The 26,671-nt window shown below is 35.7% G+C and overlaps 2 protein-coding genes across 2 annotated transcripts in view; both read right to left on the bottom strand.

The window, feature by feature from the left end:
• Window positions 1–6,197: 6,197 nt before the first annotated feature.
• LOC145683367 (uncharacterized) lies at window positions 6,198–17,368 on the bottom strand. The gene is made up of 3 exons (XM_081754698.1): window positions 17,206–17,368; window positions 9,333–9,486; window positions 6,198–7,228 (listed from the first exon to the last, which is right to left on the bottom strand). Exons 1-3 carry the CDS (start codon window positions 17,290–17,292, stop codon window positions 6,753–6,755), a joined length of 717 nt encoding a protein of 238 aa, XP_081610824.1. The 5' UTR covers window positions 17,293–17,368; the 3' UTR covers window positions 6,198–6,752.
• A 1,591-nt stretch (window positions 17,369–18,959) lies between these two features.
• Window positions 18,960–26,671, bottom strand: part of LOC145683366 (uncharacterized) — a 28,184-nt gene continuing 20,472 nt past the window's right edge. Inside the window, exon 2 of the mRNA XM_081754697.1 lies at window positions 18,960–19,278. Within this exon, the coding sequence (XP_081610823.1) occupies window positions 19,070–19,278 (209 nt within the window). The 3' untranslated portion in view covers window positions 18,960–19,069. The remainder of the gene's footprint in view (window positions 19,279–26,671) is intronic.

The raw sequence follows: 26,671 nt of genomic DNA, 5'->3' as shown, positions 1-26,671 counted from the left end.
AATAACAGTTGCCTTTATAATTGACGCAAACTTCAAACCTATGAAATAGCAATGTAGCATTTAAATAGCTCAGAATCGGGATTGTAAAAATATAGTGACGCACAGAAAATTTTACAACATTGCATAGAAAGGCTGAAGTAATAATAAAAAGAATTCAACGACGAAAACTGTGATAGTGAGAGTAAAGAAATATAGGGAAGACAAAAAATTAATTTTAAAGCCGACAGTCCAATCCACATAATTATAGAATCAGACGACTCTAGCTGACAATAAGATAACATGGAATAGAGCACGATAATGCTGTTGTGAAAAAAAAAGTATTTTATCTCACTAACATGAGAATAAAAAATTGAAAAGAAACTTTATTTTTGAATGGACTTACTCAAATAACTTAGATGCTGAATTGCTTCCTTTTTATTTTACTTGATAAACCTAATCAGGAAACTAAAATATTGAATACCAAAATCTACACAAAGTTAACCCTCGAGAAGTCGCGCTGAAAAACTAACGCGAGTAGTCGCGCGCGGTCAAAAGGACCGCACGAACATAATGTGTTGCAAATATCGTTTTAAACATTTTTCTTGTATTAGAAACGTAATTTTGTATATTTTCTGATTAAGAGGGAATAACATTTTCATTATTATTATACGTTTTACAGTATTAGAGGAACCTAGAATTAGATATGTACTGTTTTTTATTTCTTATTTGGAATAAAATGTTTTTTTCGTTACATATTTCTTTAGATAGATAACTACACACTGGTTTTATTGAAAATTCTAAATCTAATGACGATCTTTTGTTTTTGTCAACTCTTCGGTTCATCTAAAATTAGCAATGCAATAGTAAATTAGTAAAGTAAATACTATATAAAAAACAACAAAACAAAATTTCACAGCGCATTTTACATCCAATTAGAGCTCACTCGTAGCTAAGCGGTTAGCATACGCGCCTTTGGCGTGGGACTTCCGGGTTCGATTCCTGGTGGGAGCTCATGTGGTTCAGATCCCACGTTAAGCAGTAGGTCCATGTCTTACATAGCCTTGATGTTGAAAGGGGCGCTAAATTGAAAGCAAATCAAATCAAATTTACATTGAATTATTTTACGGTCTTGTTATTTTGAAACTTCACCTATACAGCACTACATTTAATTATTTTAGGTTATCATCGAATTTACACTCATCTACACTTCGTCGTCGCTTATTTCGTCCTCTCCTGTTCTGACTACATTCGGGGAATCACTGGTCATTTCTGGGTTTAAGATCTTCATACTCGCTTGCAGACTCCTCACTTCACCTTTAGTGTTCACTCACTTCTACATTTTTTAAATATGATCTTCCTTAGACAAAGCTTCCACGAGATCATCTCGGTTGATTTATCCTAATAGTCCATTCCTAACATTTACCTCTGTTCTTTTAAGCTGTTCATTTCTAATTTCCCCTTTTTCCACACTTGGTATCAGTTTGTTAACTCTGTCGACCTCTCTTCCGTCCATTAAAATAACATTTATGTTTATAAAGCTTAAAACATCTCCAAAGTAAAGGTCACATGCAGTGCGAAACACTGAGAAAAAACATTACACGGTTAGTCGCGCGCGGTGGAAAGCACCGCAGATTCACTAAACAATCACTAGTAGTTAAACTAAACAACGAATAACAAAGTGATTGAGCAGGAATATTCGGGAAGGTGAGGGGGAAGATTAGCTGGACGGTAGAGTCTGTCTGACAAATAGGGTGGACACACGATAAAAAATAATTTCCCTGCGGTGCTTTTGACCGCGGCGCGACTACTGGAAGGTTAAGAGAAAACATATTTTATATTTTAATAGAAATGCATCTTAGGTAGAAAGTTAACAACAGAAACTTTAAGGAATCCACCCCATTTCCACTTTTCAAAAACGCATTGTCAATGTGAACAGGAATAGGCTCTAAGAACATGAATATGTCACTCTTCTTCTTTTTTTTTAATGGGTGGATTTTATTCGGTTATAACATCTGTAAAAGATGTTCAATTTTAATGCGGTTTGTCGCAAATGACGCAGAAAAGATGAACATTTTATGCACCATTCGTTGTGGTAGTGTGAGCAACGCGTCACGCCACTGGAGCCATTTTTTTGGGGGGGGAGAGTGAATACGGCATGTTATATGGACTTTTTAAATGAATTTGTTCAACCCAACTGGATGATACTGAAGAGACGGTTATACCGTATTCACTAGCCTATCAGCACGATGGGACAGATGTCATATGGCCCTGATCAGCAGTTACTTTGGTGATCGAATCATTTCTACGAGCTTGTAATCCGAGGTCTCTTGATTTTATGCCCTCAGATTACCTGCTATGCAGTTAACAGAAGGATTTTGTGTACCATGATAACCGACGAATACTGGAACATTTGCGAGCTAATACTACAAGAGAAATTGCAAACTCTTGTACGATACTTTGAGGGCTGCAGCAGCGAACATGGAGTGACGGGTTCGACTGTACCAAAAGGAAGATGGACGTAATTCCCAATATTTGCTTTAAAGATAAATGAAGGCAATCATTCTCGTGTTATTTGCAATAAACCGCATTTAAATGGCACAATCTTTACAGATGTTATGGGTAAATGATATTTACCCGTTCTAAAAAATAATATCAAACAAATACGCATCTGGACCTACTACAACGAATGGTAAGAGCATTAAAAATTGGACAATTTTACAGACGTTATAACTGCATGGAATTCACCCAATGAAAAAAAAAATAGTAACGAACTTTTGATGTGCTGCAAGAACTAAAAAACAGACTTGAAATAGCGAACTACTTTTATCTCCTACATACGAAAAATAATTTCACTCAGAAAAAAGAACGTAGATGGGTGTGGTATAATTGAACACCGGTGAACGTGGGGAACTACCTCTTCTGAACTGAAATGTTGCCCGGAAAAACTGACGTTTACAAATTACTTTAAAATGCTAACATATGAAACAAATTGTAGAAATTCCAGTATTTGGTAAGATTTGAAATATTTCATTTTTAAAAGACTAACAGCATACTCGAAATTTATTTAAGATAAGTTTCTTCTTCCTTTTGAGTTGAAAATTAATATTTAAATGTTATATGGTTAACAGCTAGCTTCTTGTGTGTTTGTGTGTAAAATGATTACATTCCTTTAAAGATGCACACGAGAAATAAGGTATCTATTACCAGCATTCAAATATTGGCTCTTGCAACCAATGAAACTACGAATGTCACTTATCACTCCAAAATTAACAATTATCCTACGGCGTTTCAAATCTCATCTGGATTTATTTCAACTAGTAGATTCGAGACATCGTAGGACAATTGTTAGTTTTGTACTGGTGACATTCTTAGTTTCATTGACTCAGATCAACAACTACTGCGCTATAATAATAATAGTAATACTGGTTCTGCCTTATGTTAAAAAGTAACTTATTCAAATATCTTAATATAAAATTAGTAACAAAACAATTTGAAAAAAAAAGACGATTAATTTCCTGCATTATTCAGTGTCTTAAGTGAATAGTAGAACTTTACAATTTTAGTGAAATTTATAACCAAACATTCTTCATCGTCTGTGAAATGCTACAGTTCACAATATTTTAAAATTTAAAAATTTTGCAATGAAATAAGATAGGCTACGATAATGTATTAATTAATGAGCAAAATGTGACATACTTGTGGCACATTTATACGAACTCCAAAAAGTCTGCACGAACTTCGGGAGGTGATTCCTAAGATCAAAACAAGAGAAAAAGTCCTCTTGCAGTTTCTTGAATTCACCATCGTTTTCGTGATACGCCAACCTAGAATCCAAAATAGACTCCTGACTATTGGAACTGAATACAAACATGTGGATGAACTTCTAGAGATGAATGACGAGATCAAAACAAAAAGAAAAGTCTTTCTGCAGACGTTCGAATTGAATTCGTTTTCGAGATACGCGGTTGACAATTCTCAGGAGTCGATTTTGAATTCCAAGATGGCAATCCTGTATCTCCATAATGAAGCTGGATTCGAAAAACTGCAGAACGTTTTGTCTTCTTTTGATGTAACGAGTCACCTCCCGAAGTTTGTGCACATCTTTCAGGTTCACCCTATATTTTATAAATATACATTTATAGTGAAAAACGCAATACAACATAATGCTGCCCAGACATGAGTACCGATTTAATGTTAGGAATGGGTGAAAGAAGAGAATTCTGAAAAAGAAGAATATTTTCGCATGGGGAAGCCATTTCTACTTCATATGCATAGAAATGTTCATCGAAGCTCAAAGTACGCAATTTCCTACCTGAGAAGATCAAGTGTTCGTAATCATATACGTAAATTTTCTCGACGATGATAAAATTTAAAAGATAATCATCATCAGAAACATCAGTTACCAGGACTGAACCTTTTTCATATCGCAATGATGATTTGTCTGCCCAAGACACAATAGTTAAACTCTTTTCAGAATCCAATTGTAAATGAGACTGTACGTACATGATCTCAGAGAGTAGCATTTTCTTGGCGGGTCCTGTCGAAAGTGTATCAGGAAGCTTACATTTCATTAGGGTATGACTCAACTGCAACTGATGCTTTATAGCCAGAGTCTTTGTAAGATTTCGTCTATTCATTGAAGCTCGGGCTGCTATTTTAAAATGTCTGTGCTTACCGGTAGCCTCATACCTCATGGACCATATGTTTACAAGTGGCCCATATTGAACAAAAGCGCTATGATAGTGGACAAGATTGTGAAATTTGAGTTTTAGTGTCTTCTTAGTCAATTTTAAATACTTTTCATTAAGTTCTGCCACCAAAGTTTGAAGCAACTCGTCAGTGCCTTGAACAATACTTCTGCTGAATACTATATCAAGGATTTTTCTTAAGGTTATGTACATGAGCCATAAACCATTTTCTCTAGGAACAAACTCTCCAAGTAGCAAACCGAAGTATCGTAGAAACGTTAACATTTCTGATGCGGATAGACGAACATTGTTATTCACCAGATGCTCCATACTAAGGCAGCTTGGTTTATTTCTATTGTCAGGCCCGTAGTTAAAAGTCTGTAACCTGCTGTTGAGAATGGAGAGCGATATAAGTTTATACGTTCGTATATACTCTACTAAAATGTAACTGATAATATATTTAGCCACTCCCTCTAATATATCATGCATAATATCTACTCCTAGTTGTTCAAACAGCCTAAACCCATTCACACTGAGCCACACGCATCTCTCGGTAATACCTGTTATGGAAGGATTATTTGTAAGTAAGTCTGTTTCGTAGGTAACATCATTTCGTAACAATGCTTTGTCTTCATAACATTGCACTTGCATTATTTCTTTACTGACTTTACATAACCTACATGAAAAATTCGCAGAGAAGCTCTCAACAAAGCCTTCTATTGAATGTAATCCCAAGTTATCGCCAAGAATGAGAGCCAATTCAAAGTATATATGGCCTGTGAAAGCAGGAATATCAATAAATATACCTTTGTCACTGAGATAATTAAATTCGTCTATGAGGGGTCGAAATACAACTTTATTTCCAAACTGTTTTCTATCTGCTGAATGGAACAGCAATGTTAGGAATATGTTACTCAGAGCTGAAGATCTTGAAGGGGGTAGACATGGTACAGAAATATACACAGCTCCTAACTTATGCACTCCACTGTGGCTACCAAGAACATTTCCTGTCTCGTAATCATCAAAACCCATGAACAACGGTATCAATATTCGGTTATTATGGTGATCCATGCGACTTCTCCAGAAAGATCCTTGAATAAAATTTTCGACACATGAGGTATTCTCATGTAAACTTTTCATGTAGTCAAGAGTTTCAGAAATTACGTTCTCAAGTGAAAAGAATTTTTTAAGAACATCTCTAAGGGGAATGAACTGACAGTCACATTCCACAGTCTGCATACACATTACATCACCCTTTTTAACTTACTCTAATCTTTGGCCAATAACTACTCGACGCGGTGATATGTAAGAGCCGGTTCTACTGAGATAGCCCAATCTTTTATATTCTGATGATAAATTTTCTGCTGCAGATGTTAGTATTAAGTGAATATTTTCCGTTACAACCCTAGAAGCATCAGGTGATAGAAAATCATCTGAGCAAATATTTGCAAGAGAACTGCTTACTGCTTGGATAAGGGATTCGCCGATGAACTTACTGAAGTCACTAAAAATATTTTGTACAACATTTCGTGGAAGTAGCATGTTAGCATACATAGAAGAAATGAAAATCGCAAGAGATTTATTGAGATCGAAATCTACTGTTTCATCTGTGGGAGACTCAAATGTCCGCTGGTTTTGTGTGTAAAGTTTATCCTTTAAATATTCATCTGTTTCCATGTTCCTACTAGTACAAGCACATTCTATTGAATTATCCGAGGGCATGCTGTTAGTAACCTTTGTGCAATGTTCTTTCAAGGATTCACTGCTGATATGTACAGAAGAATGCTCTCTTATGAAATGTTTTTTAAAGGACTCAAAAATATGAAATGTGCGGTAACAATTCCCTTCAATACATTTGTAGACATCAAACTTATGATTGCTATGATTGAATGCAAAGTGAAACCTCAGTGCCTTACAATCCTTTACATTATCATGACACAAAAAGCACAGAACCATCTTTTCCAATAAATATAGTTACATTAACAGAAATCTCTAATCCTTGAAATAGTAATAAAAGTGTTAACAACAATAAATGAAATAATATAAAGAAAAAATAGCCAATTACAGACCTTTGATTCAATCACACTAAATTGTGCCTACAAGACTCAGTAAGGTATTTACTGATGTACATTGCTTATCCTTTGGCGACTGCATATTATAGCAAGATTTCTGAATGAACATCCACACAGAATGACACTCAACAGGATAGGAAGCGTTTGTTGCCCACATTACTTTGTAACAAGTATCAACAGCCGCTGTTATGTTGGGCAAATTGTAAATAACGTCCTCAACGACAACAAAGTAGGAAGTTATACTTCTAAGAGATTCACCCACCAATAAGAGAAATGGCTGGAGCGTTATCCCAATAACTGCTGCCTTCTTTCTTCTAGCTTCCAGTGATGAGACAACTTCAGAATTGCTCACAACATGTGTAATGAAACCTTCCAGCACTTCTACCTTTGTTGGTTTCCACACGTTTGTCTTTGAACACTTGATATTTGAGGACGAAAGAAGAAATGGGATGAGGTGGAACGTGGCAATGTTTGACGTCTCTTCATCAGCTAAAAACAAAGATAAAAGTAAAAAATTGGTTAAGATGAGCAATATGCGGAAACTGTACAGATTCATAGATTTATTCGTCATGTGTTATTTTACCTATTTCTAAATGAAACTGTGACATCAACCTTAAGACTTAATATCATGAAAATGGTCCTAACCAGATACCTATTTAAAACACAAATGATTAAATTCTGAAAATATCAATGACATCTTATTCGAACTGTACTAGCATTTCCTTCTTTTTGTAAGAAAATGATCAGATGATACATACTTTCGCAATAATAAATAAATAAATAAATAATAATAATAATAATAATAATGAGTTAGTGAATGGTTATGCGAATTGAGATGTAACTCCGATTTAGATACAGGAGGAGAGAAAGAGTTGAATAAAACACTGAATTATTTTAGGCGTAATGTTTCACTCATATTTCGTGAATTTTATCTTTCTAGCTGTGAAAATGAATGTGCAATTGTTTATGTTCGCCTAGCTGTATTGGCAAACTACGTATTGTTTCTGGTACTGACCTGACCTACAAGCAGTGGCTGTCGTTTTTGCTGTATTGAACTTAATGTTACTGTGGCGTTGGCTGTGGTCATATTTCTGAGATGATGTCCTGAATGTGATCGCTACCAAGACCAATTCTCTGCTACCAATGATGACCTCGTGGCATCTTGAGTCAACGAGGTTGTCCGAGGAGAGGTGTTATCCAAGAATTCGGCAGTCAGCATCAGCAGTAAGACATAGGAATAATTTTGTGCATTCGTAGCCTACTCGTAGGACCACGTTAGCTGTGGTAGAACGTTCACCTCTGGTGCATGGGTCCTTGGTTTGATCCCAGCTTTGCCAAGTGAACTTTGTGGTGGACAAGCACCGTGTGCGTGGGTTTTCTCGGGGTTCTCCCGTTTCCTCTCACTTTCTTTATTCCACCATTTCATTCATTTCTCATCATCACCATCTCCTTCAGCATAGCGGGCATAATCGTGGCACGTAGAACTTGTAATTTCATTTCGTACCCTATTCGTCTATCCACATGATGGTGGCAGTTCTTGTCTCTATTACTGAGTTACTGAAAGGTGGCCTCTGACAGATAGCTGCACATGTTGTAAACAAAACGAGAGGGAAGATTGTTCGCCAATCACAGCAGTATTCTTTCACGCTGTTGCTAGGCAACGAAGGTCACTGATCGCGCTGTTGCCGGGAGTTGAGACGAATTGTTAAATGTCTTAAGTTTGTCCCCAGAGCTGCTGTCTCTGTTGCAGCGTCTGGCAACAGCGCTTCCAGTATTCTACGTGCACCACCGAACTGTCAGAAGCCACCTTTCCTTGCGCACTCAGTAACTAGAGTGTCTACTAGCTGCACTATCAAAAGTTAAGATTCTTTGTGGAAACAGAAGTAAATCCTAGTCGAAGGAAAGACCGATAACTGCTCTACCGGGTCCACACGAGAGAGTCGTCGAGAAGAGACACTGCGAATCCGTGTTGGTGGTTTTTGGATGTTGCTGACTTTCATTCTGTTGCGTGATTCTTACCACGAATTCTGACTTATGACTTCCTTTCTCCAAGACCTTAGTCCCAGAAACCTGACATTTCATTTTGGCAACCTGGTTAGCTCTAGCTCTATTCTGATATTTTCTAATGAATCAAACAAGACCAATGTATGTTTGCAAAAACTAATAGTCGAATAATAAACACTTTCCGTTTAAAATAGTACTATTTCTTACAAGTTTTCAGACAATACCACATCAGATTACTCCATCAAAAAGTAAGGAGTAATAACGTCAACTTTAAGCAACACGACGTGAATCACAGTGAAAAGTATAGTTTTCCTTACTTTATTGTGGTTTTACTGAAGGGGCAAACCTGCTCAACGATTGGTATTTGATAACTTCCCAATTTCTTACACCGTTGTTTCTAAATAGGAGAGGGGAGAGTGTTGCTCATCTAGTTAACAAATTGACAGCAATGGCTATTTACCACAATCCAAACTGGCGTCATTAGCGCCGTCGCATAAAGACAAAAGAAAATTAACTGAAGTGCTTTCTAAGAGAACATATTCAGAAAACAATTATCACACTACTGTATACGATATGATACAAAACTCACCATCCTGACTTTCGAGCAAGGTTGTTACGAACTTATCCCTTCTTAATGCTGGTCGTCTACTAGCGATATCAAACAACTTAGCTTTTATTAGAGGAAATTTCTCGAAAAGGTCATTGACATGCTCTGGATATGATGCTTCAAAATCTTTCAGTAGCTGTTGATAAAAAGTAAATGATTATTTCAAATACTAGAAGTACAATTAAAGAAACAACAAATATATACATATATACTCATATTAAATTTTACATAACGTAAACTAACCATATTTAAAAAGAAATAGCTTTTATTCTAATACGCTAAATTCTTTTCGAAAAGAAAAAGAGAAATAGGGAGAAGTTGCAATGTTATTGTGTTTCTTTGTATTCAGAACTTTCACAAGATATAACTATTACTAGTAACTGAAGAGTTCCATTAAAGAGTGTTTACTCCCTATTGTTTTCATAAAACAAAAATAAATGGACAACAAGGTCATGTAAAACGAACCCGCTTCTCCACATTTTCAATAGGGTTCATATCCGGGCTATTTACAGGCCAGTGCATTAATGTGAATCCACTGTCATGTTCTTCGAACCAGTTTTTACAAGTACTTAATTGTCGATATATAGAGTGGCCCACAAGTAGGTATACAGGCCTGCATCGGTCAAGTATGACATTTTAACTGATTAAGATAATGAATTTATTTGCTTCGATTTATTCCGAGCTTAAGATATAAGTGAAAAAAAATAAAAACAAATAACGAAGAAACTAAGTTAATACTTGTATGGATAACAATAAGTAAATGATATAAAATGCCATGAACCGATCAGTACGGGACTGTATACCTACTTTTGGGCCACCCTGTATATAGTACTGCCAACGTCTCGTGTGTAACCCTTCATGTTCCAGAAGTGAAACATGATCTCGGGTCAATCTTTGTTATAACGTAATGGCACACAGGTGTATATCATCGAATACAGTTAAAAATACATTTTTTACGTATTGGTTTACAACAATGCAACCATATATGCAAATATGCTATAGTTTACTCCGAGTACTATATTTTACTTGGAGGGGAAAGAAATGAAACGACAGTAATAATTTTCCACATACAAAGAAATGTCGAGACAACAACAAAGCATGTATCGGTACTACGGTGAGTGATCCTAACTGGCTATCAAGCTATAAATACTCAATTTTCATCGAGAACAAATATAAAAGGTTTTCTGTTGAACTGGAATTCCAAACTCGTTGTATCTCGCACTCAGGTACAGTAAGGATTGCTCCTGGATGTAAGCGATAGGTCACAGGGACCCTTGTACACTTACGAACATTAATAAATGGAGGCTGAAGCCATTATTTCTTTTGGCTCCAACCTCCATTTATTAACGTTCGTGACTGTACATACCTAAAAAAGGAGAATAGCATGAAATATTGTTTTGTTTGGCATTAATTTATGAACGTGTAAAACAATTGTCATTCGCACGCTCCATACAGGAGTTCGATTCTTCACTAAGTATTGAACCTTGTACCTAACAACTGCAGAAAAATTAGCGAAATTAGAAAACTAATATGGAATTGATAAATCTTATCCCCTTCATTAAAAGCAAATAAAGATCATAGTGACATGTTGCTCTGTTGGTAACATTGATAGTAGTTCTTACAAAAGAACTGTACGTGCCATTTAGCATACAATTGTATACGCATATCACAACTTTTATCTCTACATAAGAAGTCACACATCTGCTCGTTGCAGCAAGTGATTTCACGATGCTTCCTGATTTTATATTTAGCAATACCATCTTCCAATATGGGTTTATGGTATTCATCAATCCCCTATCATAGACTTGATGCCTTTGACACTTTCGGTTTACGTAACACTACACAGCGTATGCAATTCACCTCGTCATTTTTTTCTCTCTCATAATATACGACATATAAAGTAAGCTAGGTACTGAAAACTAAGCGCGAATCAAGATATATATACACACACTTCCTGCACTGAAAACTATGCGCAATTCAAGGTATATTCATTTCCTACACTTCTACCTTTATTTCATCTCATTTATCTATTTTCTATCTCTATCTTATTTATTCATCTAAATTAAATAGTTTAATGCGTTTGTGGCATTTGCTGCCTAACCTCGTCATGGATTGAGTTTTCGCTTGTTCACGATTCTTGTACTTTAACATATTAACTTAATTTTTGTATTATATAAAAAAACTAGGAAATGAAGGAATCAGATGAACTGTTAATAATTTTCTTAATGTTAAAACATATTATTTTTTTATTATTTTAAAAAGTTAATAATTACATACTTATGAATATTAAAATTTGTTTCCTTTCGTATTACGTTTACCAAACTCTTCTCTTCATTAAGTCCAACAAAAGATTTCCGCGCATTCGAGTTGAGGGAAGTAGTCGCTAACGCTTTCGCCTTTGGTGCGAACGGTCCCGGGTTCGATTCCCGGAGGGGGCACTCGGTCGAAAAAGTGTAACACGCTCTTTCAGGCCAGCCACCCTGAATGACGTTTTCCTCATTCACAACAGGCAAATGCAGGGGTGGTATCTAACTTATAGGTCCCAGGCCGCTTCCTTGCTTCCCCCGGATAGTGTGCTCGCCGAGAGATGTCATCCTTCAAACATGACGGGCTAAATAGCCTTAGATGTCGAGAGCCCAGAAATCTAAAAATGTAAATCCTAATCGAGTTGAGGGAAAGATGTTAATACAGGGTGTTTAAGACATTGAGTTTAGGAACTGCAGTATGCCGTATTTCTGGCTTTTATTATTATTAACATTCCAATATAAAAGTCAAAACTTAACACACTTTTCTTTCGTCCTATTGTAAGCATTTAATCTGCATTAAAGAAAGTGGCGAAAGAAAAAAAAGAAGGATTTCAAAGTGAAAAATAATAGTTGAGTGTACATATATTGATCATTTAGCCACTAAAAGTGTGTTTGACATCCATACTTATTGCATAACTACAGTAGTAGGCCTGCTTTAAGTTTTTTAATGGAATAGGCTCACTATGTATGTAATGCAGTCAATCCTATCTAGTCTGGTTTACTTACCTTTGGCTTAAGAAGTTATCAAATAAAAAGCACACTTAACATTTTGCCTGAAACTTAAATTTATTAAAAATTTAATTGTTAATTAAGTTTTTAGAATTTTGAAATTCCAGTATTTCTAGTATGTAAAACAAATCCAGTATAATTCAAGAACTTCCACTTCAGTAGACACCTTGTGATATCTTGATTCGAACTTAGTATTCAGTGCCTAACATAATGACTTTTTAATTTAACTCGCGCCCAACTGTTCAGTGCCCAAACGTCACGTGCCGTGCACATACTGACTCATCATCAAAATTGTGCTAAATATAGCCAAATATTTAATAGGCGAAAAGTATGTCTAAGAAAAGAACTAATATCACTAAAGGAAACTTTACGCACGGAAAAAACGTTCATGTTGGACTTTTCATGAACTAATGAAGTTAATGTAGTTACTAACAATATCAAAATTATAATTTCAATGAATACAAAACTGTGCACTTCGTAAACTGGTACCAAACTTTGTAATTTAATTTTCTACAAGTTTCTAATTCATTCCAGTATAATATGTTATGGTTATTACAAAATTCACATATGAATTAGAGCTCCTTCGTGGCTAAGCGGTTAGTGTGCGCGCCTTTGGCGTACAAGACCTCGGTTCGATTCCCTGCCGGAGCTCATGTGGTTCGGATTTCACGTTAATCAGTAGGTCCCGTCTTATATAGCCTCGCTGCTGAAAGAGACGTTAAACTTGAAACCAACCAACCACATTACGGCCACTAATTTTTAAGTCAATGGATGACGGAATTAGCAATTTTTAAATAAATGCTTTTACATGGAATGTGACTTTTTGTTTATTGTACAGAGTGAGGCAAAAGTCCAGCACCACCTTTATATTTTTAAAACGGCTTGAGGAAAGATGATGAAATTTTGAATGTGGATAGTTGGGGTGGGAACGTACAGAAGGCACCATTAAGTATGGCGGCTATCTTGAAATCCTCCATTTTGAATTCAGGAGGATTCAATATTTCTAATGGGAAGAGGGACATTTCACATGATTTAAGGCTAAAATTTCACCAGAAATACGAATCTGAAGTTATTTTCACCTAACTCTAATCAGTAATAAAATTTTGTTAAGTAAACATTGCATATGGGTTAATACAAGATATGTTCTATGTGTTCCCCGTGTGGGCTACACATAATGGAAGACTTTTTTCAGTACTGATCGACACGTAATAACACTTCCGTCGTCACAGATCCGCAAAGTACCTGATTCATGGTTCAAAATGTCGGAGATAAGTGATTTTTTCTTGATAAACAAGGGCTTTGAGAGGCTCTACAGGTAAAAGTCTAAGGGTATCAGGTCGGGGAAATGGGGAACTGTGCAGAGCTTTATCACTAAACAACATACTCAGAGGAAACGTGGGATCCTCGTTACATTTGATTCCAACCCATTCTGCAAGTTGAATTCCCCTATCTGGGTCATCCTTCATTAGGTACTGCTGCAGTTGGAGTTTGTATGAATAACGTTTGAGTGCAACACACGGAGTATCGATTTCTGATTAACACCTGGAACTTAAGGAAAATGTGTGGTACTGCGTTTCTGGCTTTTTACCAAGGACGCTACAACTGCCGTTCTGTTCTAGTCATCGGGTGTCCAGTGCGTTGTTTGTCGTGCACAGACGCTGAAACAGCAACATTCCAAAATACGCGACACTGTGTATGTGCAATGTTGTTCCTCGCTGGATGCTGGGCATTGAAATCATTAGCGATCTCTCTGGCACTGCGTTCCCCACTGTTGATAACAATTTCAATCCTTTCTTGGAGGGTGATAGCTATGTTACATCAACTAAAAAGACAAATCAAAACCCATTCCATGAGCAATATGCAATGTTTACTTCACAAAATTTTATTAGTGGTTAAATTTAGGTGAAAAATAACTTCAGATTCGTATTTTCTGGTAACATTTTAGTATCAAATTGTTTGTCGCATATCCCTCTTCCTACCTGAAATACTGAACCTGAATTCAAAATGGTGCATTTCAAGATGGCCGTCATGATGTCAAATGGTACCAACTGGTGCGCACTCACCCCAATTAACCACATCCAAAGTTTCATCGTCTTTTCGCAAGCCTTTTCACAAAAATACAAGGGTGGTGCTGAACTTTACCTCACCCTGTATTTGCAATACTAATCTATTAAAAAAAATGTATTTCGTTTTCTTACCAATTTGTATCCCAAAGGTTTTGTGAGGGGCTGGAACTCGTGTAAGTATTCCGCAATTGAAGGACCATCTTCGGACATAAGCCTGGATAGGCGTTGCCTTGTCGTTTGCATCCATTTATTTTCTGCTACCTGCCAATGCTCACTACAATATCTTAACCATTGTAGGTTTTCCTCTACCTGTGCCTCAATTTCTTCGGGCCAGGAAGAAAATATGTCTGGGCTAAGTCTTGAAGACTGAGATAATGGTGACCGCGGACTTACAGATGGTGATGTAGAAAGCCGGCGACGAGGAATTAGACCACTATATCTGCCTTTTCTTTTAAGATTGTGTATCATATCTGGTAGCTTTCCTATAGCACGATTCACCATTCCCCTTTCACTTCTGTGGAAAGTTCTGGTAAAATAAACAGATTCTAGCTCACTAGGAAATAACTTCTTAATTTCCTGAGTCCAAAATGCGTACGTTTGAGTCGTTACAGCCTTTGATGGGTCATCTTAATGGATGTTAGTACATATAATTTTTGTCAATATTCTCCGTGACTCTTCTTCCATTGCAACACTTCTGTCTTTCTTCAGCAAAATTTTCCCTTCGAAACTTGCTTCCAGAAGTAAATGAAGTGTCTAAAACAGAACAAACATAATGCTTTGTAAAATATACTCTTCAATGCCTACGACGGTGGCATATCAGGTATATTTATTACAATCTAACATATATTTCATCACACCAAAGCCAAACCAAACTAGACAGTTTAACAGACGTTATGGCCCTGAACCGGCACCAACGCTGTATGTTAGAGATTGGAGGAACTACGTCCACCTGAGTGACGAATAGGTAGTCAGCCCATTGCGTCACCTGCCTCCAACAGGTATACGTAGGGATTTCTAGACCGAATGGCCATAACGTCTTTTATTTCATGACCCAAGTGTACTCATAACGCTTCGTAGACGCCGAAAATTTGGGGTTCTCCATCAGAATATTAAACCCGGGACCATACATACATGAGTCCAACGCTCTAACCCTAGACCAGAGATCGCTAACTGGGTGAGACATTTTTGCACTCTTCAGAGCTAGTGCGCAGCGAGGTGCATAACTATGCATTTACCTTGAATGAAATCAGAGTAGGTAACTGAATGTAAAACGTGTTTGTGCTAGTAGTCACATTAGAAGCAGGAAAAAAAAGTGTTGGCCATTTGACTTAATGATTATTTCCATTGTATCCTTTGTAAATTATAGCACCGGATCTCAACGTGGACGTTAATGTCCCTCAGGGGACCAAAAACTATAGTTACAGTGCCATTTAAAATTGTGCTAGTAAATTGGATTTACTTTGTCTGAAAATGACAGTTCGGCGAGGCGTGAGATAATTCCTGTGGGGCATAAAGAGCTCAACTCCCTGGTCTGCTAAGAGTCGCATACCAACTAGAATTTGTGAAGTTCGCGCTCATGTCCCCGGCGACAAAGCCGCACACAAAAATATCGCAAACCGGCTACAAACATCACAAAACGCAGTGCGCTGCTGAATACTCGTACAAGGTCAAGCTCAACATACATCGTGTTGCCAAAGATACGAAGCTTAATTCAGATCAGAGGGTCCTGGTACCTGTTTATCGGCATGACATTCCAAGTTTCTAAGGAATTGATCAGAATCGATGTAGGCGCTTCAAGACAAGGCATTAAGTCTAACTTCTTGTTTAACTGCCTCTTCCTCAACTCATGTTAGCAGAAACTTGCATTCATGCCAACCCGTTCACAGGCATTCAGTGAAGACGTGTGATGCATCACTCTTTCGGGCTATTGACACGAGCCTTCTCACGCAAAAGCCACACACCATTGAAGGATTGTGAAAAGCCAGTCAGAAGTGGTTACGATAGATATGTCTACCTTTCGTGTCAATCTCTAACAGTGGAAACTTGGGATTGGATTAAATAGTTCTCAGTTTAGTGTCCCACGGATTGTTTTGAGTTTAATGGAAACAACCTGTATATACTGACTCCGAAAAATATAATTGTATTAAATGGGGACTTATTCTTAAGAGCGTTCACCTCTGGTACGTGGGGTAAATGAGTCGATCCCAGCCCGCACCAAGTGAGTTTTGTGGTAGACAAGCACCATGCGCATAGGGTTTTCTTGGAATTTTCCCGTTTCCTCCAACTTTCTTCATTCCACTATTTCATTCATTTCCCATCATCACTCCCTACATTAGCCTCAGTGCATAATCGTTAGACGTTAGATATTTTTCATTTTTAAAATGGAAGCAGGTATTTTCTTCTAAATTCCCAGTTTTATGCTCTAAGAAACATATTGGCTATTGCTAGTAGCTAATTTTAATGGATGGTATACTCCACAGAAAAAAACCGCAACATGAGCATATAAGTTTGTGAAACTACGCCTAAGAGCGCAGGGAATCAACATAACGTCTAAGTGGCACAAGTCTCGCCACGAGAAACCTCGACGTCCTTCCCTGCACATTTATTTTGGAGCAAAAGACTTTGTCGTTTCACAAAAAACTTACATGTTCATGTTGCAGGTTTTTTGCTGTGGACTGTACAAAAATGTTTACAAAAAATAAGTACTGAATTGTAATACAAACAAGAATTATTTTTTAATATCTAATTTCTTACCGATTTTTCATCATCTTGTGGCAGTTCCCGATGAGTTGGAAACACCTCTCTTTCCACTGGTGTTGTAGTTCCACTTACATCTAACATTAATATATTGTCATCACATGGCAACAATATTTCGTGTTCTGGAGCAAGCTCTTCATTATGTATCAAAGATGATGATGTTGTTTGGGAGGCCTAAAACCAATATAATATTGTATGAAGAAATGATTCCTATTTCATTTTGTTTTGATTGTGACAGAGCTAAAGAGTGCTGTCAATAACGAAAAATAATTACAAAGGTTTCTTTCCCAATTTTCTTTTCTTACTCTAAGATTCACAGTCGCAGATTGTTGTGAAAGAAGGTATTTTGCTTAAAAATATATATGCCGTCATAGTGAGAAACAGTGTTGGAGGTGCTATGAAAAATTTATTTTATTATTATTATTATATGTTAATATACTAGTTCAAAACCACTTACATTGGTATGAAGTTTATACACTCAATCATCGCTCTGGCGAAGATCTGTAGTTTGGGAAGAGGATTTACCTTGGAATGAAGGGAAAATTTCGAACTGACTTTGCAAATATGGAGTGGGAACTGAAAATTGAGAGAGAGAGAGAAAAAAAAGAGGACGCTGGAATATAAGGGGGTTAATTAAGTAATTTACCCCAACTTCTTCCTATTTTAGTATAACAAATAGCAAACTCGAAACACCTGACGAAAATCCTGTGCCGAAGTTAAAAGTAGCACGAAATGAAACAATGAACATAGAAGAAAGTGAGATCTTCAACTGAAAATGATCAAGTTTATTCACTTGTTATAAGTTTTTCGCCCCCCCCCCCAAAAAAAAATGCTTACAACAGTTTGAAATATGCAGTCTGATTTATTCATAACAGACTAAGGAACAAAAATATTGTGAATATTGGCTGAAGTTACAGATAATTTCTGCCTACTACAGAAATGGGAATACGTGGTTACACACAGGACGATGATTACAAGTACGGTACACGAAATTCAAAAAGTTATGTGGAATTACGAAAATATTCTTCCAAAATAAAGACTAAGACTTGTTTAAGAGGAAGTTCAATATGTTTCTTTTCAATTACTTGTTTCATTTCTCCTGAAAAGTGTAACAAGTTCAATAAACATGAGAACCGTCGTAAAAATTCTATAGAATATACTCCTTAAAGTTGTTACAACTTCGAAATGCAAGTCATTATTCCTGACAACTGGTGTCAATAATCAATCTACTATTGAACCTCGGCATTGGGGTCCTTTAGTGCTACACAAGCAAAATGAAAGGTTAGGTTGATCAAGGTATAGGTGCCAACAAGCTTATTAAACATAAAAATGGATTGATTAGTAAAAATATGCGTGAGAAAGTATGCGTACTGAATGCGGAAATCAGAAAAAGTCTATACTGCGATTTGTTTGTTATTAAAAACAAATTATCCAGTTTGTTGTTTAACTAAATTCAAGGAAGAGGTAGGTAGAAATTTACTGCACGAAGATCATGTTCCCCGAGAAAAAGTAACTCTAATATTTTAATATAGTTGCGAAATCCGAACTTTATTTTTTTTCAACCTTGGCAAGTACACAAGGGGAAGTTTTATATAATTATTTCTGCATCACATAATTCTCCTGCGATGCTAATTAGAATGCTCAACGACTACAACAACTTCACTATCTTCTAACTAAATCAACAATGTTATCTTCTAATTAACATGATTAAAAACTACCATAATTTCTTATAATTTGCACACCTAATTTTATCAATTTTGATATTCTATAATTTAAAACATACAAGAAAATATGATTTCAGCTTGTCGTAATGATTCACTATGTAAATTGTACTAGTATTGTACCATTACCTCATTTATAACTACGTTATGTAATAAAATAAAGAAATACGAAAATAATAATAGCTTACAAGCGGAGAAAGTGGACGATCACAATCAAGAAATGGATGCATGTCGCGTTTCCAATTCTCCCAATTTCGTGTGAAGAGTGCTCGATGACCAATTTTCGGAATTAGTTCCTTGATTTCTTTATCAGTCAAAATAGCCATCGTATCTATAGTTATGGCATTCTCTGTAAGAAAAAGTGAGTTTGTACATGTCGCTTCCTTTTAGGCGAAAGTTAAGAAAATGATACTTTATTTTTAAGGCTTTGTGAAAATGAGATACAAAATTGTACAAGAAAACCTGTAAGAATGATCAAAACTATAGTCACTTATGATGAATTCAATTAACACTCGAAACAGTTAACTTTTATTTAATCTATATTACAACAGAATGGTTGCTATCACAAAGTGAAATCAGAAAAGAAAATAAATCCTGCCGTATATCCAATGGGGGAATCGCAGTTTCTTGGGAAATCTTTGGGACATTATTTTGAAGCTACAAGTTCAACACTAAATCCACATATCTAAAACAGAAACCAATTAATTAAAAAAATCGAATGAACAAATAACTGAGAAACGCTTTAATAATGATTTTAAAACATCCAGATCGCAAAACTATAACTCGGCAGCAGAGAGTCTAACATTTTAAGAAAAAGTCATACATAAACCAAGTTACGTTATTGTTGTATGAGAACATCTTTAATATACAACAAATCATTTTATTACTACATATGTTTGAGTATAAAAAAAGTTTTATTATTTTTATGTTTCACTCCTTTTTCGAATTAAAAGTCTTAAGTTTCAATTAAATAGCTAATAATTTTATTGAAGTCGAATAAATTGAAGCCTATTTCAGAAAATAGTTTTCGTAATACTTTAAATCACTCATTAATCGTTATGAAAGTGAACTCTTCACATTAAAGTCATAAATGTGGAACTAAAGACGAGATTATGTATCTTCATTATCACTGATACAGTAAAACTTTTAACTTCATCAAAGTTAAGAATCTGCTTGCCTTCATTTATCTTATTACAGTAAGAAGCAATTAAAATGTTGTACTTTCCCCTGAAATAACATTTAATATTGTATGACAAATCACTGACCCTGTCACTATTCTTAAACAAGTGACAATGTTACTGGAGGTATCAGCTAATGTGCGACTATCTGCAGAAAATCACAATTGAAAAACAGATGTCACTGCTGAAACCGCTACAAAACGAATTTTGCTTCACTACGCTCCTGTTTTGAGTCTCCTTATTCCACGATTAAATTATGGATCAGATGTATGGAGAATAAATTCTTTTTTGCTACTGAATTACTGATAGAAATGTTGTTAATAAAGATCAAAAATTAAGAAGTTGAATGCTTAAAATTTCCAAGTTGATGATGATTCTTTTCTCCTCAGAAAGGTTTTCAGGGCAGTCGCTAGTGGCTTTCTACAGATGTTAATGTTGATTTTTTTTCATCATACTTTCGATGTATAATGATCCTAGTTTTCGCACCTACACGTTGTGAAACAGTGTCGAGAGAATAGCTTAACACTCGGAGTGATTACTGCAGAAGCTATTTCAGGGTTCCCACTCATTTTCCAAGATCAAATTCCCTGACTTCTCCAGGTTTTCCAGGTCACTTCTCAGAAATTTCCAGGTACACCATTCTGTAGCACATATTTGTACCGGTGCATAGAAAAATAGAATTTGCACATGAAGGAAAAGAAACAAAACTTACTTTTAATTAAGAAATGTACTTCTCTAAACCTGTAATACTGAGCCATAATACTGTATATTTTCACCAGTACTGGTGTATCTGTTACTACCGTCAACCGGGGCTACTTCGATAAAATTTTCAGTATTTTTGTACTCATTTAAAAACTAAAAGGAATATTTAATATTTTTCACTCTACAAATATGTACATGGTTTATAGCTATCAAAAAATAAGGTTTACAAAAAATCAGGTGTAACCAGTTTTTTTTTAAGTGTTCAAAGTAACCTCGGGTTTGGGGTTACTATGAACAACAATTTCAACTGCTTATAGCTTGTTTGCCATGGAGTTCAGGGGTTTCATTGTGACAGAAAAATAGCTGGGGTTTCACTGAACACGTAGGTATAATTTAACCAGAGATATGTTAATAATTACCAGTTTTAAAAAACGAAAATTTGAGACAATTCACCTAGAAAATTTGAATTTGCTCTTCCATGCTTAAATCCTTCCAAACATCCATGAGAAGGGGATGCGGCACAGGATCGACACGACATACGACCGACAATTCAGCTCAAAAACCTGTTTCGGTCCTGTGCCGTGTCGATCCTGTGCCGTTTCGGTCCTATGCCGTGTCGATCCTATGCCGTGTCGATCCTGTGCCGTTTTGCTCTCACGCCGCTGCTCTGAAATAATTTAACTTTTAATCATGTGCCTAAAAAAATAATATTTTTATTATCTGTTTAATCTTTGCTCTTACAAATTATAAACTCCTGTCGATTCTATGCCTGTGCAAGTTATATGCATAGAATACGTACGATCGAAACGGCATAGAGCCGACACGGCACAGGATCGACACGGCACAGGATCGACACGGCATAGGAACGAAACGGCACAGGATCGACACGGCACAGGATCGACACGGCATAGGACCGAAACGACGCACGATCATCCCCACTGCGTAGTATCTATAAAACCAAATATTTATTTCTCATAAAAGCATCAGAGACCTGTCAATTGATTTTAAAATATAAGAATTATAAGATATTTACTATATGAATATTAATAATTGTGAGTGACAAAAGAATGATAGTGCTAAATGGACAAAATATAATTTCTTGTGTGCTTGGTCAAAAGCATTTCTATATGTATGGAATACTTATATTTATTATTATTATTATTATTATTATTATTATTATTATTATTATTATTATTATTATTATTATTATTATTATTATTATTATTATTATTACGTTTTAACTCGTTTTGAAATCATGGCCTGATTCCACTAGAAAGCGAAAGCCATGAGAAATGTAAGCTAAGTAGTAATATGGAATACTTTTAATGTTGCTCACTAGAGGAAACATGCTCACATGTCTTCTCGTCTCGATATCGAGACCACAAGATACTTTTTTAATAAGAAGCTCAGTTGGGAAGTAATAACTGAGCCGATGGCTCGAGCCGGTTCGCTTGGGGTGAACCATCGGCTCGAGCTGGCTTGGTTGGATGAACCATCTGCTCGGTTCGGCTCATCTGGGCCGAAGACTCTTGCTGACACGGTTCGGTGAGCTGTTGGCTCGGCTCACTTCTCGGTTCGGGTCCATAGTGAGTGAGCTGTGAGCCCAGCTGCTCAAGTTGTTTACAATTGTAAACCCGGGCCGAACAGTTTTGAAGATATTTGGCCAGTGCCCTATAACTTTTAACAATGTTTGGCTCGAGCCCGAATACTCAACCTAAACCCTCAACCCAAATTCACAAGCTCGTGAACAATATCCTTGACTCCTAGAATTCACGACTACCGAGGTTAGCAATCAACTAGTTTTTTAGTATTCAAACACAGACCGCGTTTCTTTCATGTTTAAACACAGTGTTGTTATAATTATAATTATAATTATTATTTATTATTATTAATAATAATAATAAAAGTTGTACTAGTAGTAGTACTAGTATCATTGATAACCTATATTGTCTATGCAAGATACTTGAAGAGAATAATCGAAACTACAAACCAGATTTGGTTCGACTCGACCCGAATTCGAGTCGAGTTGGAGGAAATTTTTCGAATCGCGTTCAAAGATGTCTGTTTTTAGTCGAATCGAGTTTCAAAGAATACTCGCTCGTACTCACTCGTGCCCATCGTAGGATGACCACATTCTAACAATTGAAAAGTAGGACACAAGTATAATAGTACTGTATATGATATCTTACTGCGTCGGCAATACGCATATCATTATTTCAATTAATGTTAACCTTAAGTTAATGAACATTTTTGTTAAGAAGAAGCACTGAACAAAATTATTAAAGGAATTAAACACAACTCCAAATGCTTTGATGAATAATAAATTGGTTTATTTTATGAACGTACAGTCAAAGTTCGTGTTGGGCTAAATAATAATAATAACAATAATAATAATAAATTTCGAAGCGTGGTATTATTTTAAGAAATGAAAGAAAATTTAGACCGGCACAAAGGAACTTCTATTTAACTTGGTTAGCATCACTGTCATAAGTTCAATAAGAAACCTTTCCTACTTTACCGATATCTCAACAAGGCCTTCTCAGTAAAAGCGATGTATTGTAAAAAATGGTTTGTTGATTGTTCTCCATCCCTAGTCTTCTGAGGAGTGTTAAAAAACACAGCGGTTCATCATTCAGGAAAAGAGTGTGTTTGATTCAAAATATTGTGAATAAAGAATGAAACATTAAGATATTGCAAATAAATTAACTCTGGACATTTCGCAGGACATTTTAAAGAAGAAGGATATTTCTCGATTTCCTAGACATCTTCGCAACACGCAGGACAGCTCTTTGAAAAACAGTACTGTACTGCGAAAATCAGTACGTCTGGTTACCCTAGCCCATCCGTACGAGTAACGCAGTATGGCATTTTAGCCAATGTTACCTTATATGAAAATATTCATAACTTATAGCTGTCAAGTAAAAATGTGTCCTTGCATTTACATAAAGCAATTCAGAAAGGGCAATAATAATAATAATAATAATAATAATAATAATAATAATAATAATAATAATAATAATAATAATAATAATAATAATAAAAGCGATAGTAATAGTAGTACGGAAAATTGAAGTGATAACATTTGTTCACATATTCTAAGTTTCAGACCTAAAAGTAACGCGTTACTTTCGAAGTAAAGTAACAGTTACTTTTTGGGGGCAAGTAACGCGTTACATTTTAGGAAAAAGTAAAGTAACTTGTAACGCGTTACATTTTTACATGTAACTTACCCAAAACTGTCCATGGGAAAATTGTTCACTGCTCGGGCCAAGATTGTTTCTGACTGTCGACAGATGGATGCCGTTTATGGCAGACCTTTGCCTGAAGTACTGCCCAAAGTTTGTAGTCCAACGGGTTAAGATCCGGGCTGCTAGAAGGCCAATCAATGGTAGAAATGAAGTGAGGGACGTTCCGCGCCAGCCAGTCCTAAGTTGGTTTCGCTGTGTGGCCTGGAGCGGAATCCTGTTGGAAGGTCTACCCCTCTCCAGGGAACATGGTAGCAGATAGTGGTTACACTATAGGTGTTAGCACTGTGTTCTGGTATACCTTGGCAGATGTTTTAACACCTTGTTCGCAAAAATACAGCTGGGTTGTGCTTGAGTAGCTCACTCCCCACCAAACCATCACTGAGGCAGCATGATGTGTTGGGTGTCATCCAGAAGTCCAAAACGGCAGAACTCCTAAAAATATAGGCACTAGACCTGAATTTTAGTACTTCTGCAGTTTAGGACTTGTGGCACGGTATGATTTTTAGGATTTCTGCCGTTTAGGACTTGTGCCGCGATATGATTTTTAGGACTTCTGGCGTTTAGGACTTCTGCCTTTTAGGACTTGTGCCGTTTAGGTCTTGTGCCTTTTTCATTCACTTGCTTTAGTTCTGAAATTCGCCACCACCCCACGAAATTGCGACGATGCAGCAACTAGTTGGCAATAATGTCACGAACGTAGCTAATTCCAACAATAACAACTATATTTGTACTACTAAGATTATTATTATCACTATCTGTTCTGCACTTATACGTGAATTACATAATACAACTTATTTCATTCTAAGAATTAATTACATAATTAGTTAAGAAATTCGTTTCTTTCGAATGGAAATACGAGAATCCCAAGACAAATTCCTAAAACAAAAATAAATAAATAAAAAATTGAAAAAATGTTTAAAAAGCATATTTTACCAGACTTCTGAAAGCAAGAAAACATTCAGAATTTCAATATATACTGTGTGGAGCGAATTTTATTAAGAGTAAGACAAAAATCCACCAAAGTTTACTTAATTAAGACAAAAGCTCACTAGACATTTCACGAGTGAACATTAAATACCAACGGTATACATAAAGAACGCAGTAAATTTAAAATTGAACAAAGAACATTTACTATGCAATACATTGGGTGACATTCATAAGTTCTAAACGGCACAAGTCCTAAAAATATAGGCACTAGACCTAAATTTTAGGTCGTGTGCCATTTTTGCAGAAATTACTACATAGTCATTTAGGGGTGTAGCCTGCAATTTTTTCTAGGGGAGCTTGATTTTTATATATTAAAAGCAAATCAAAAGTTTATTTTCAGATTACAAAAGCTTCAATAAGACAATAAATTTATACATATTACACATGTACATAAATACATAATATTATTGTATTTCCAGTTACTTCCTTTTTGAAACCTGGACCTTGACAGAGCGTAAATTTAAAACCACAGCTTGTGGGAAATGTACGAATAAGTTAGTTATAAGAAATCGGAAACTGTTCATGGAAGTCCATTTGTTTGACTGTATTTATCTTCTGTACTCTTATATAAAAGAGTAAAGATGAGTGATTTTTGGGCATACTACTACAAGTAGAGTAGATAAATTTTAGTTATAAAATATAATTTTCTTATGAAAGCAGTACATAAGAAAGAATTTTTGGAAATAAGTATCGTAAAAAGGGTGGGGTAAGATTTTTTTAAAGGGTAGTGTATCTCGCAAGTTTCTAAAGCTAGTAAAATAAAACTTGGCATATAAGCTTTCCTATTAAAAAAAAACTGAAAATTGAAAATTGAACACATAAAAGGGAAAGAGCAAAGGGAGCACATTTTTTTATGTTCGATTTCCCCATTACTTACTCAGAAAATATGTAAATAAATTAAGGAAGGATTTGTTTAAGCTAGATGCGTGAAACTCGGCATTTGAACTTTTAACTAAAAGTAATAAAATACTATATGTTTCAGCGTCTTGAAAATTACACTTCTAAGCGAAAGGAGGGTCAGTTTCTATAATATTAAAATATCCCACTGCTTATGAGATTTGGGCAGAAAACTCTTTTTCCTTTAGGCCTCGGTTCATCCAGTTAAGCAAACGAGAGTACAAAGTGGCTGATGAATTAGGTTCTTTTAATTATTTTAACATGTTGACGTAGTTTAATTCTTTTAAAACTGTATTCTTTCACATTCTATTATAAACATATTTCATTTGCTGTAATTATTAAACACGTTTAATAAACATAAAACAGACTAACCTCCGGTCCCGGCCAGAATATGTTTTTGGTGTTAAGCCATCATTTGCCGTCCGTAACATAACCTTTGATTTAAACTTCACGTACTATCAAGACTCAAGTCTCAGAAATGTAGCATATATGAAATATACTACTTCTACTACTACTACTATACTACTAGTACTACTACTACTACTACTACTAAATATTAATAACAATAATAATAATAATAATAATAAAATAATAATAATAATAATAATAATAATATGTACTTCTGAAATACATATGTATCTATGTGTTATTAATTCTTTCATAATCTTGAAAGAAACTTTTGATTTGTTTTTAGTTTGTAAAAATGAAGGCCCTCTAGAGAAACTTGCTG

The sequence above is a fragment of the Thermobia domestica genome, chromosome 4, assembly GCF_964235325.1.
Source record: "Thermobia domestica chromosome 4, izTheDome1.hap1.1, whole genome shotgun sequence".
Taxonomy (NCBI): Eukaryota; Metazoa; Arthropoda; class Insecta; order Zygentoma; family Lepismatidae; genus Thermobia; species Thermobia domestica.
The sequence above is the reverse complement of the archived record's forward strand: the minus strand, read 5'-3'. Positions and strand labels throughout refer to the sequence as shown.